Below are 14,793 nucleotides of genomic sequence, written 5' to 3'. Positions count from 1 at the left end.
TGTCTCCCAGGCTTTGTTGTTCCATTTATAGAGCATGGGCAGAGCTGATATAGCATCATTCTTAAGAGCTCTAGGATCTTCCGAATGGTAAATGAGCACCGGCTTCAACTTAAAGTCACCAGGTGCATTAGGCCTTAAAAAGGCAGTCAACTTGTCATTTGAAGCTTATGAGGCCAGGCATTGACTTCTCTCTCGCTATGCAAGTCCCAGATGGCAGCATCTTGCAAAGAATGCTGCTTTGTCTACACAGAAAATCTCTTCTTTAGTGTAGCCACCTTCATTCACTATCTTAGCTAGATCTTTCGAATAAAGTTACTGCAGCTTTAGATCGGCACTTGCTGCTTCACCTTGCCCTTTTATGCTTTAGAGAGGACTTCTTTCCTTGAACCTCATGAACCAACCTCTGCAGCCTCAAACCTTCCTTCTGGTACTTCCTCACCTCTTCCCTGCCTTCACAGAATTGACGAGAGTTAAGGCTTTGCTCTGCATTAGGCTTTGGCTTAGAAGAATGCTGTGACTGGTTTGCCTTTCTATCCAGACCGCTCGAAAACACTAAACAGTTTTGCTTTCTTATCATTTGTGTGTTTGCTTATGTGTTCACTGGAGTAACACTTTTAATCCCTTTCAAGAACTTCTTTGCATTCATAACCTGGTTTAGTGTTTGGCTCAAGAGGCCTAGCTTTCAGCCTATCCTGGTTTTTACCATGCGTTCCTCACTAAGTTTAATCATTTCTAGCTTCTGATTTAAAGTGAGAGACCTTCAACTCTTCTTCTCACCTGAATACTTAGATGCCATTTAGGGTTATTAATTGGCTTAATTTCAAGATTTTTGTGCCTCGGAGAACAGGACAGCCATGGGAAAGGGAGCAAGATGGGGGAAAGCCAGTATGTGCAGCAGTCAGAACACACACATTTATCGATTAAGTTCACCATCTTAAATGGGTGCAATTCACGGGGACTGAAAACAATCACAATAGTCACATCAAGGTTCACTGGTCACAGATCATCATAACAAATAATAATGAAAAACCCTGAAATGCCGTAAGAATTACCACAATGGACGGGGACCAGAAAGGATCAAATGCTATTGGAAAACGGAGCCAAGAGACTTCCTCAAGGCAAGAGTCCACAAACCTTCAATTTGTAAAAAACAAAAGCACAAAAGAAAATATCTGTGAAGTGCAATAAAGCAAAACACAGTAAAACAAGGTGTGCGCATACACTAGATGCTGCCTCAGTCTAGCAAAAGCTCCAGTGTTCTCAGACTGCCCACAGAACACCAAAAGCTGTGCAATTCATGTACTATCTCCTAATTTCATGCCTTTGTCTTTGGCTAATGCAGTTGTCTCCTGAAGTATCATCTCCCTTCCCAAACCGAACTTCTCATGCCTCAAGACGCACTGAGCTCAAGTAACATCCTATCCAGAAAACGTGCTTAGTCACATCAGGTTAGATTATGTGCTTCTTCTCCACCTTATCACAACAGCTCATCATGACACTCAACATATTTTACTAAAATCATCTTTTTAAATACCTCTCTCCTTATCAGACTGAAAGTTAATCCTGAAAGCCTACCCTAGGTATTAGAACCTGTCTAATTCACCACAACAATGTCCGGATCCGACTCAGTGCTCCACATATTACTAGTGGAAATAAATGTATGCGACATTTAAATTGTTCCCTACTGAAAAATGTTGCTTCTTGCTTTTCTGTTTATGTCCTTTTTCAAGGTTAACTATAAAGAAAGACTTGACCATGACAGCTATACAATTTCATCTAATAAAGCACTAAAAATAAGATAGAACTTCCCTAGTAGACCTTTGATAAGTTAGTTCCTCTTACTTATCTTCCTAAGTTCTATGAAAGTCCAAAGAACCCTGAACTTTCCACACTAATCCCCTCCGTATAACACGAGTGGGAGGGAAAATAAGAGGATTTATTTCTTTTGTCACTTGCCTGTAGTTGGAAATGTGGGACTCCATTCATATTCAGCACACTTATTCAGAAATTTCAGTATTTCTCTTTAACTAGCAGCCCACTGGCAAAACCAAAGAATGAATTTTAACATCCCATGTTCACAACTAGTTTATACATCAGAATTCAAATAAAGTAGTAACTACACATCTAATATTTAATATTCTATTAAAAAAGGGGGGGTAAAAGCTACTAGATAAGGAAGGTGTATTAAATACACACATCTAATTTCAGTCCCTCCCCAAAATGCACTAAAACTATGTTATCGCTGTTTTTTCTTCATGACACAATCTCACAAAAAAACAGGGAGAACTAGACAGGCAACAAAAACAAAATTTTGGAAGCAGAAAAAACAAAGTGATTGCTCACAGATGCAAATTCCTAAAAATATAAGAAATGAAATCTGGCGATATACAATATACATCGAAGATCATAGGTGTGTGATCAATAGATAAACAGTTATACACCATGACCTAACAGGGTCTATTTCAAGAACACAGGACTGGTTTAATATTAGGAAATCCAATAATTCACCACATTAACATTAAAGGAGAAAAACAATTTGATTATCTCTTTATGTTTAAAGAGAATACATTTAATAATTTCAACTTCCCAGTCATAACAAAACTCTTAGCAAACTGGAAATACAAATAAATTCCATTAATTATTGTTAAAGGATTTCAGTACAAGAAATACACAGACAAAAATCTACCTAATATTAAAAACTCAGAAGTTTTTCCTTTGAGATCTAGAACAATACAAGAACGCTTGTGTTTACTATTTATAGTTCACATTGTATTGGAGAGCTTAGCCAGAGCAGTAAAGGGGGGGGGGGGGGTAGGTGTAAAGATCGGAATGGAGGAAATAAAACTGTTGTTACAAATGATATGATTATGTTCACAGTAAATCCAATGAATTTATTGACAAATTATGAGATAAGACTTTAACAAGGCTAGTGGATAGAAAATCATTAAAGAAAACAGATTTAAATACATCAACAATAAACAAAACGGAAGGAAAAAAAGGGGGAAAAAAATGACTACTATACACAACCAAGAATGGCCAAATTAAAAAGTCTGAAAATACCAAGTGATAACTTGGATATCATTTTTTGCCTCTTAGCTCCAAATCCACCCTCATTATTTATCTGCTCTATGGTAATAGAAGTTTACCCTGTAAGCATGTCTCTTTAACAGCTATATGATGTTCCGCCTTATCAGCAGAAGATGCCGTAAGGTTAACTGCTTACCAATTCAGGCTGTGGTGTCCTGTCCACCAGCCTTGGTCAACTTAATACCTCACAGGAATGTTTTCTGCTTGCTCAGAGACTACCAGGCAGAAGGTTGGAAGAGTCTTCTCCAAGAAATCTAACCAACCAATCAATCATTCAAAAAGCCCTAAAAGGTACTGACATTTGGCATTCCTCATCACACGATCTACTCAGATGACTCTACACTAAGGTTCACAGTTGACAGGCCCCACATACGCACTCAAAGCTTCCAAAGAGCTTTTTATAGCTGACGTTTCATCACAAGCAGATAAACAAAGATTATAAGCCTAGACAAAAAAGCAACTCAAGGAAATAGAAACGACTCAGAGGCGGAGGGAAAAAAAAAAGAAAAATATTACTATCTCTGGGGAAAATATATACCTATGAAGTGAACTCTTAGAGATGAACATGACAGAAGTAAAAAGAAAAAAAACAAACAAACAAAACACCTCAACAGGAAGGTTAGGAGGTAAAGTTGATGAAATTTCCCAGAAAATAAAGCTAACAGAAAACCTAATATAGATGGCTAAGAGGAGATGTAGACAAGTGATGGAATTTGGGGGCTGAATGAGTGTTAAGTACAGAGAAAACTACCGAAGTGACAAAGTAAGGTAACTGTTAACTCTAGGAATAGCAACAGCCAGGGTGACAAAGGAAAAATGAGGGTTAACTACAAGGCTCATCTCTGCATAATATACATACGTGTTCATAATAATATAAACCCTCAATATTAATATAATCAAAATTAAAAGGTAACTATTTGGACGCTCACCTCAGCAGCACATCTACTAACATTGGAATAATACAGAGAAGATTAGCATGGCCCGTGCATAAGGAGGACACACAAATTCGTGAAACATTCCATATAAAAAAAAAAGTAAATAAATAAAAGATAGCTATTTGGGGAAAACAGGAAGATACGAAGTATGCATGTGTGTGGAGTGGGAGAAGAAACAGCAACCTCATCTATAGTGGAAAGTTAACAGATAAGGACTAACACAAAAACAAAATGCAGTATAATTACAAGAGCACGTAATAATACAAATAATATTCTAAGACCAAAAGGATCAGCTAAAAATTAAAAGTCACTGACTCTGCAGAAGGAGAAAAAGGTGGGAAAGTGGCTAGGAAGTACTATTTGGTCTAAAAAGCAAACAACATCAACAAAAACCCTGTAACCTAACTCTTTAAACTATGTTCTTATGTAACTGTAGTAAAAAGTAAAAACTTAAAAACAAATAGCTTGCCCATACTATCATGGTAAACTAGGAAATATTATTTTTTTAAGTTTATTTATTTTGAAAGAGAGAGAGAGAGAGAGAGAGAGAGAGAGAGAGAGAGAGAGATAGGCAGGGAGTGAGGGGGAGAGAGAGAATTCCAAGCAGGCTCTGAGCTGTCAGTGCAGAACCTGACATGGGGCTCCAACTCATGAACCATGAGATCATGACCTGAGCCAAAACCAAGAGCCGGATGCTTAACCAACTGAGACACCCAGGTGCCCCTAGAAAAAATGATTTCTTAAACAAGTATTCACAGCAGCAACACATTTTTTTAAATGCTTAGGTGTAAATTCAACAAAAATATGCAAAATATGGATTAAGAAACCACTGTCCCTTAAGTGAGGGACCTAAATAAATGTAAGCATAACCAGTTCCTAGATTATGGACACGACAGTTCTTAATTTGATGGATAAACATAAACCTAACTAAAAACTAAATGATTCTAAGGAGTTCCTAGGATAAATGCACAGCATTATCAGTGATGTTTTAAAAACTAAAATATGTTGTCAAGTGACAAGCATAGTTTCAAAGCTATTATCCGGTGAGAACCCCATTCTAAATGAAGGCATTACAGGTGATTTTATATTTTCTTAAGCTTGCTTATTTGTATTTTCTCTCTCTTTTTTAAAATTAATGCAGGGTCCTTTTAAAATAAGTTACTGGGCACCTGGGTGGCTCAGTCAGTTAAGCATCCAACTCTTGATTTCAGGTCAAGTTATGATCTGGGTCATGAGATCAAGCCCTGTGTTAGGCTCTGCACTGAGCGTGGAGCCTCCTTGGGATTCTCTCTCCCCCCTACCCATCTCTGCCCCTCACCTGCTCATGCTCTCTTTCTCTCACTCTCTCTCAAAATAAATTAACAACAACAACAGTTATTAAAAAAGAAAAAAAATGAAAGATGGCTAATAGATTACTGAGGCCAATATCACATTGATACTTTTACCATATCACATGATCTCAACATTGAGTTAAGTTTCTTTGTTTTGGTCCTTTTGATGTCTTTTTAAGCATACCACTATGGCAACAAAACTGCCTTGGCAAAAGCACATTTAATTAATCAATTTAAGAGGGAACAAGAATCCAGTACTTGGTGTTCTCCAATAAAGAGAGCAAAGAAAAAAATGGAAAGAAAGATAATCTAGGAGGGCAAAAAAGGAGTAGTTACACAGGATCCTTAGATGGGATATGGAGGGTTTTTCCCCAGACATTGTTTACTTTAAATCCAATTTATTTTTCTCAATATCTCTGTGAAAAAGAAAAAGTTCATTATCTGCATACACACATAAACTGAGGCAAGGGGCAGTCACATGACTTGTTTGAAATTATACAATTAAGTCAATGGCTGAACTGTAAACAAAACCAACGATTCCCAACTGCTAGTCGGCTGCTCTAACTAATGGATCATGCTCCCTGCTATGTAATAGGACTGTTTCCTTTAATTATGAGTTCTTCATTCACCATCAGCTTATCAGCCAGAGGTTTCATCATTAGTTTTGCTATTCTTGCATTCATGGCATTACTCTAAGTATATGAGACTTCCATGATAAAAAACATAAAGACCGCTACTTACTGTATCATACCAAATCTGAAAATTCCAACTGCAATGGCAAGGATACATCACCAAACCTGCACTTAATGGCACAGTTATAGGTAGAACTGTAATTCTAACACCTATTTGGGGTTGATCAGTGACCTGGAGAGAATGAATTCTGTTCTTTTAGATACCAATTTCAGTGCACTTAAAATCTTACATTACAGCATTCTATGGTCTCATTAGTCAACAAAATTTGCAAATACAACCTGGAAGTAAAAGTCCCAAAGGTAGCAGATTGTTAAAGATATATTTTGGAGCATCTGCGATGCTGGGAAGTAGACTAAGATAAAAATCATGAGATATTCTTACATTATACGCTAAAATCTGTAAAACAAAATTTATTGGGTAAACAAAGTAAATTGCTGAAAAGACGTATGCAGTCACTTGTCTTTGAGAAGCACTTTGTGTTTCTTTGGCACAGATCACGGCAGCAGTAGTAGCAGCAGCCTTGCCCTTGGTGCTGATTTCTTACTACTCTAAATGTCTCCTCTGAGCCAGAATACACTGGCTGTTGCTGATCATGCTGTGAGACACCTGCACTGGCTACTAGGCTTGTCATGACGCACAAAACCCTACCATCTTCAGCTTGACATTGTGCAAGTTATAATTATTCATCCAAATGAATATGTCAGAGCAGCAGCAGCAGACCTCTCATCAGAGCAAAAGAAAAATACATCAAAACATTATCAACCCAGCAGGAAGACAGGGACCATAAGGAAAATTACCCATTTTTAATATGGATGCCACAAAGCCATGCCTATTATTTCACAAAAAGAAAGGAAAATAAAGATCTTCCAAGTTTAAAGTCCAGAAACACTGAATCCAAAGAGGAAATGTACAAAAACAGACAAGAATTTTTTAAATCAATGATCTGGGACCTATTTACAATCTCGTAAATAGAAGTTTGCTGTTAGACCACGTTTATTTTGCTTAAGAACTACAACTGTTTAAAGATTGTTAAGAGAAAATAACTCCCACAAGCAAAATTGTTTCCAAAAAGGCAATGGAAAAAGACCATACACAGTGGTCTGATACTGCTTCTTACGCTTAAAATAAACCTTGCCAATACTCTTATCATGTCTAAAAGACTCAAGAGTTCATACCACTGGTAGAATCACCAAAATGCTTATGATGTATTGCTATGCTCGATGCTAAAACAGGTAAATAATGTATTTTGAAAATTTTCTCAATTTTAATGGCAAATGTAAAAGAAAAACTGAAATCACCCCTAGACTTACACAATGAAGACAAATCCAAATTTTATGAGCATATACTAAATAGCCAAGTGTAAATAAGAGTCCCAGCTCCTAATTAAATGTGAAAAAAACATATAACTTTTAGAATATTAGGAAACTATCTTTTCAGAACAAGATATGAAAGATTTTCTCATTCAAGACACAAAAAGCAGAAATCACAAGAAAGAGATGATACATGGGACCACACTGAAAGTTAAACTTCTGACTGACAGAAAAGATCATACACAAAGTTAAAAAGTATGCCACAGAAAGAAGATACATTCCATGTAACCAACAACTGGTACCCAAATAAAAAAGGGACACTTACAATAAAAGAAAAAATTTTAAATATACAAAGATTTTAAGTACCATAATGATGATTATCAATTCTTGTTAAAAATTAAGGTCAGACTACAGTCGGACTAAGACTTGGAAAGGATTTGGAAAAGTAGGTATTACTATGCAATCCTGGGTACGAGTGTAAACTTAGACAACCAATTTGGGAAGGCAATCTGGCAACAGTTAGTAATCTCAAAGAGGCACATTCCTTTCAATCCAACATTTTCACTTCTAGGCATAAGCCACCCTAAAAGTCTCCCATGTGTACAAGGAAACATAAGGATGTTCACTAGAGCACTACCTAAGAAACTGTGAACAACCCTATCAGTATGGCAATGAATAAGTTAACTGGTGGATTCATATAATGGAACTATATTAAGCATTTAAAGTAAATGTACTAAACATACAAAGACCATGGGTAGATCTCAGAAACAATGCTGTTTAAAAACTTCAGCCAGCCTGTATTACAGAATATGGCATGAGCAAATGTGGCAAAAAAATATGCATGGATAGACCATGTATCAATTTCAGGAAGGTGGTTACCTCTAGAAAGGGAGAGAAGAAAAGAAAAAGGAAAAAGAGGGAAATAAAGTCTTACTTGTTCCTAGAACATTTTATTCCTAAGAGAGAGACAGAAATAAAAGATGTAAGTGAAACAAACATGACAAAAAGTTAACATCTGTCAAATCAGAGTCTGTGGATAAAAAGGAAGGTAGCCAAATTTTCATCTGTGCTTTACCAAGAATTTTAGTATCTTCTTTAATTAAAAAATAAATAGGACATTTCAGTTACTAATTAGTTCTGTCTTCTTAGAGCTAGTACAAAACAGAAAACTTGCTGTATGACCTAATTAAATCTAAAATTCATCCCATGCTTAAATGTGCAAGGCATCGAGCTGGTGTTAAGGAGCGATAGAAACTTTGAAAGAAATTACCCTCAGAGACTTCCCAGTGTATTGAAATCACAAATTTTGCTAAATGACAGAATAAGGTAAGTGCTAACACTCTTTTTGTGGAGATGCAAACTTTTTCACAGATTTAAGTATGGGAAAAACCTGAGTTATCTACATTCAAAAACACTAGAAACTCATCAAAAGTATAGTCTTGGGATTTTGATATATATTAAAATATAATCTAGAGATAGAAGATCTGAAAAGAATAATACAAGCATAGTGTTATCTCATAATCTCACACATAACAAAATTTACAGAGCCAATAGGACATGTATATTTAAAAAAAAGGAAAATACATATTTTAAAAAGAGGAAGGCCAAATAGAAAATGTACATTTGGAAAAGAGGAAAAGTTTCTTTAAAAAAAAAAAAAAAATCAACACAGCATTTCTTAGATATTTATAACATATATCAGAATACCAAAAGCAAATTACAGGGTATTTCCTCTCCTTTATTTTGCTGTGTTTTCTCAATTTCCATCGAAAGGAGGGTGACTTTTGTTTTTAAGGAAAAAAAATTAGAAAAATAATTTTTAACATGTGTGTGATTAAAAGGATATTTGAACTTATACAACACTATTTAAATCCTATTAGGTTTTTTAAAAAACTAACTACATATACAATCACTTGACTCTGTTTTTATTGAAAACATTAAGCATAAATTTTTACTTGGCCCTATCAAAATTTCCTAACACACATATGGGCAGCCTGGAGAGTATCTGTAAAATGTCCACAGGAATGTGTTTTCCCCCTCTTTGCATAAGAATAGAAATGCTCTCTCCATTTTGCTATCAACTGCCACAATTTACTTGGTGAAAGAAGGACCCTGCCTGTCATCATTAGATTGTCCTTGGAGTCTAACCACCACTCTGTCAGATCTTTAAAAATCACACACACGTCATGGTGACAATGGTGCGACTAGTATCCATACCACCTTGTATCTACATAATGTTGCTGTTTACACTGCACTTCTAATTTCATCCTCTTGTTAAATTATCACCAACTTTTTAAGAAATTAAATTGACACAAGCAGGAGCAAGAATTTCCTACATTCTGTACATGAAGTATGAATGTTCCAAAGCCCACACAAAAATATAATCTAAGTTCAGGGATGAATTATGGGAACTCCTTTATAACAATAAAAACTGAGTAGAAATGATTTGTATTTTCAGTCATAACTCATTCTCCTATGAAAAATGATTCTCTGATATTATGCCATCAATATTAACACTTTTAGCAATCTGAAAAATCCACTCAACTTTCCACTTACTGCTCACGGCTTTACAGAGTTCTTTATGATTTAAATTTAAAGGAAAATTTCTGTCATTAGACCTTCATATTTATCTACTATGAGGCATAAACATCTCAATACTGGATGGTGTGTTTACATGTGAGGTGAGGGAGAAAGTAGATATTAACCACTAGAAAATATGGAAAAAAGCACTCTAAAAGTTCTGTTTATAAATAAATGCTTAGGAAAAAACCTAAAAAGAAAAAAAAAAAACACTCTATAACCTATAAAGGCCACTTATGCTTTTTAGCTACTTAAAATAAATTTAACAACTTACCTGTGGTGTCCAAGAAACAGAAAATGGAACAGGAAAATCCACAAAACAATCTGGTGATTCTGCAGGGTACTACAAAAAAGCATAAAATCAGGTGATTTTTGCTTCTGTGTGGTAATTTCACACGAAGTATCTTAGAAAAACTGAATAGGAAAAGTTTTATTATAAATTCAAACGCATTATATATAAATATTTTGATTCTATTCTTATAGAAAATGTCAAGAGCTAATTAATAGTCAAGTTATGCTCAGGAGGTACAAAGTTTGGTGACTGGGATGCCAAAGCACTGGGTTTTGAGTAAAGAATAATGAATTAATTCAGTGTCAGGTCACCTGTTAATGTAAGCTGAGGGGAGAACCACACAGGATCTCAGTTTCTTTCTCTTTAAAACAAGAGATTTTTCATCTTTAAAACTGATTGGTATTTAATATCCTTTCAACCTAAAATTTAATCTCAGTCTCAGTCACTATTTAAAAATGCTCTATCTGTTAAAAGAATCATGAAATGTACAAAAAATATAAGCTATCAATTAAGAGAAGTATTTTCCACAACAAAGCAATTACTCTTAGCAAGAACATAAATAAAAAGAAGCAATGAAATGCTTTCTGGTTATTAAGGAAAAATAGAAGTAATAGCTTTAAGAAAAACCTTTTCATGGTTGATAAAGAGAAAATTAATTCAATACCTTCACACAAAAAGTGACAGTCATTAAGGACAAATCAGATGTCCAAGTTAAGAAAGACAAAGGCAATTTTTCCTAAAATCAATTTCATTATTATAGAATTGTACTACATGATTTCTGTAAAATCCAATTCTGGATTCTTGAAAGTCACATGTAATTATAAAATACTCATTTCTTTTTTCATTAAAAAGCAAAACTTACTAAGAGAAAATGAGTTTGGGGAAAACCTCTGTCTCTCATTTGAGAAAATGTTTAAAAGAAGTTTTAGACTGCCACTTTTTTCACTACTTCGCTGAATAAGCAAATGGGTTCCAAGAATTAGCACTACAGTATTTAGCACACGCCAGCCCATCCAAAGTCAATGTTTTGAAAAGAATTAACATTTAGTTATAATATGTGGTTTGCTAAAAAGAAGATTATCAACAAATTCTGATGGTACCTGACTACACAGAACTGGTAACACAAAGGAAAGTATACAGGAAATCATATAAAAATATAATAATGATTTAATTTGGAGAAAAGGAAAAAAGAAGAAGGTCAGGCTGAGACTGAGGGAGCTCTAGTACAATTCTAAATATCAGATTCTAAGTACTTCAGATTATAACTGTTATAATCACTACAAAAACGATCTGTATGCCATTTTTACAAGTCCTGTGATTATCTCAAAGTAAGTGCAGGCAGAGACCTTAATTTTCTGATTTCTAGTTCTGCTAACTTGTATGATCTTGGACAAGTCATTTAACCTCCCTGGCTGTTTGATATGTAAAATTGATGAGACACAACTAAAAGTCTTATAACATCTCTTCCCTCTAGCATGTTAAGATTCTGTAAAAATAATAATGCACACTTGAAACGTCCATGGGTCAAAAATGGGAGTATCTAGTTCAATTTAAATCGCTGCTTTTTATCTCCTACTCATCCCAACAATGAACAATATCAACTCTTTAACTTAAATCATCAATCTAGGGAAGAGTACAAAGTTAATGAAATGTTTACTGTATTGAGAGTAGATGAACAAAGGAAAACAGCTGTTAATGTGGAAGTCATTTAGTACATACAGCAACATTATTTTAAAAGAAAATATGATCCTAATCCAAATAGGACTCAGTAAATAAGTATATACAGACAGATACAGAAAGAGACCTACAGATAGTTAAAAAAGAGTTAGAATAAATTTGATATGATCCCATATCCATAAATGAGTCTCCACAGAATTTTAGAATTTGAGATAAGAACATCTTTCAAATATATTTTTATGTATAATTATGCAGACATACAAGTATAATAAATTAGACTGATCTATCTGTAGGTGACTTTATTGTAGAAGTTAAATGCAAATATAGTGTATGTTATATTCATGCTCAACATCGATTTTGTTTATATAAGAAACTATACATAATTATATATAGAACCTAAAAAGCAAACTGATATACTTCTGGAAGACTTAACATGAATTATGAAGTAGGATCCTAGATATTTCAGAATCATTTGTGTGGTAGCACTAACTACAACACAGATGACTAATGCAATATTGTGAAACAGCTTCATCAAAATTCAGATAGTTTTTGATAGGAAGCTGTATAGATAGGTATATATAAAACCAGAGACTAATTGCCAAGTTTTACTTTAGCAGTCTAAATGACAACAAAAACTCCACATAAAGGGGCATTAATTAAAAAATAAGTGGTCAATCATTTTTATTAACAGTTTTTAAAATCTCACTTGAAACAATTCAATCAAATCAGTAACTATAAAAGAATTATCATAGCATATTAAGTAAATATTTTTATCATATATGGTATTTTTTAGACTCTGTAGCATATTGTTCTAAGGAAAATTTTAACCCAAGTGTTCTGTGATTGGACCATCTAAGCAGCAAGGTTACCGCCAAGTAAATACATACAAACTGCAGCAAATTACAGAAACAGCCATCAGAGACAGAGTGCCCAGCCTCTGAAACATGTGATTTGGTTTTCAAGTAGTTCTGCCCTTGGCCAAAGCCAAGGAAGCTCTGGTCCACCAGGTATTGTAAATACTGCGTAGAAATACACCTAGAAAAGTGACAAAATTCAACTGTTTCCCTTTTTTGATTTATGTACTTACTTAATAGAGTGATTATTTAAAATTAATATTTTCTTTGAGGGTTGGAGACAGTGAGGGGGAATGGCAGAATTGGGAGAATATGTATTCAAGCAAAAAAATAAATGTGTTCTTTTACTATATATCAAAAAATACCAGATACAAGAAATAAAGGTTTGTATATTTTCAAAGGTAAGCGTGCTTTATGGTTTACTTTTTTTTTTAATCAGCTTGACTCTTTAAAATTTAGTTTGAGCTATGATATTTGCCTTATATACTCTTAATGTATAGCTTCAGTTATCTGAAAGTCCCAAATACTCCTAAAAAAGAAGAAGAAGAAGAAGAAGAAGAAGAAGAAGAAGAAGAAGAAGAAGAAATAATTACCACATCTAAAATACATCTTTGGTCTATGAAAACTGAACTAAATGGACAATTAAGGACTGTAATAAAATCATACCAACATAAGATTCATTCATTTCCACCCTGGTTTTTTTTGGGTTTTTTTGATATAGTTTTTTTCTTAATTCCTTCCTTAATTTAAAAAAAGCTTTCTAGTCTCTCTTGACAGGACATCCATAACAATGCTTCACAGCTATTGATGCTGTAAATATGGACACTTGAAAACATTCTTCACAGAAATTATATTAAGTGTCACCTTGTCTACCCAAAAAAGATGTAATAAAAAGCAAACAGGATGGAACATACTAGTGGCTACATCCTCACTCTCAATACTACTAACAATGTCATTAATTAGAGTTAATAACAAAATCTTGTAGCTACAGGCAGAGCTGATGTAAAGCATCGTCTCCTTAGTAAAAAAAAATCATTTTTTTATAAAAATCAGGCTATTAAAAAAACATTACCCCACCAGCACCCAGAATAAGGATGAGATGCATTTAAAATTTTTCATTTTGGTCTTCACAGTGGCAAAGGAACTTTTATCAAGTACAAAGTATAAACAAATAAAACTTTGAAGTAAATGACAGAACCCTTGCCACTAGTGGTATGTGACCCTTAGTGGTAAAATAAAATAAGATTTCTCCCTGATCTAAAAAAAAAAAAAAAGAAAGAAACAAAGAAAGAAAGAAAGAGAAAAGCAAGCAAGCACACCTTTAAAAAGAAAATAAAAATTTTTTCACCTTAACAAAACTATCCATAATATCTTCTTTTACAAAGAAGATTTCTATGCCACTAATTTTTTCAACACTAAACAGTCATGAATCTTAAAATTATACCTGAATATTCTGTGAGGAAAAAGAGAAAGTCATTTCTCAACTTGTCTGATAAAGAGGCATTATAAGATACCAACTTTTCTGTGTCACCCAGTACAGCTTTATATATTTTCTCTCATGGAAAGCTTAAATGCCAGACACATTTTTAAAAAGGACAAACACAATTGATCTTTTCATCACTACAATCTTCTGAAATACAGTTGATTGATGATTCCTAGAAACAAAAAAAGTTAAATGTCCTAGTTTTCCCAAATTCTAATGTTTCCCTAGTGATTACCAAGTAAATGATTAATATGCTGAACTTGCTTATTCTACTTATTTTTCAAAGTTCAAAATCTAGAACTAAAAAATAAAGATGAAACAGCTATGTTTTGTGCCAATAAAGTTAGTAAGTAATCACAGATCACCAACCTGTGAAGAGTCTACAAATGAAGGCATAACCTTTGCAAATTCTTAAAATACAGGAGTAAAATTTCAGACAAAACAAGCAAGCAATAAAAAGCAATGCATGTGGACGTGTTTTCAGAGTCCGAGTGATGTTCAGAAATAAGACCTACAAATGTAATTCACAGAGCTGAAGACAAGAGACTTCA

General features: G+C 34.1%; 1 protein-coding gene and 1 non-coding gene across 7 annotated transcripts in view; one reads left to right on the top strand and one right to left on the bottom strand.

The window, feature by feature from the left end:
- Window positions 1–14,793, bottom strand: part of FANCL (FA complementation group L) — an 86,269-nt gene that overhangs the window by 35,421 nt on the left and 36,055 nt on the right. For 5 of the 6 annotated variants that reach the window (XM_060605414.3, XM_078444499.2, XM_078444502.1 and 2 more), the window contains one exon: window positions 10,211–10,279. The exons of the other annotated variant lie outside the window; for it this stretch is intronic. In XM_060605414.3, coding sequence (XP_060461397.1) covers window positions 10,211–10,279 — 69 coding nt within the window. The remainder of the gene's footprint in view (window positions 1–10,210; window positions 10,280–14,793) is intronic. 6 annotated transcript variants of the gene reach the window in all.
- LOC132673022 (U6 spliceosomal RNA) lies at window positions 4,009–4,115 on the top strand. Its single transcript, XR_009607835.1, has one exon. It is a non-coding gene; the product is annotated as a U6 spliceosomal RNA (small nuclear RNA).

This window comes from Panthera onca, chromosome A3, assembly GCF_046562875.1.
Source record: "Panthera onca isolate mPanOnc1 chromosome A3, mPanOnc1 haplotype 2, whole genome shotgun sequence".
In the NCBI taxonomy this organism is placed as follows: Eukaryota; Metazoa; Chordata; class Mammalia; order Carnivora; family Felidae; genus Panthera; species Panthera onca.
Note: the sequence above shows the minus strand (reverse complement) of the source record. Positions and strands in the feature narration are given on the sequence as shown.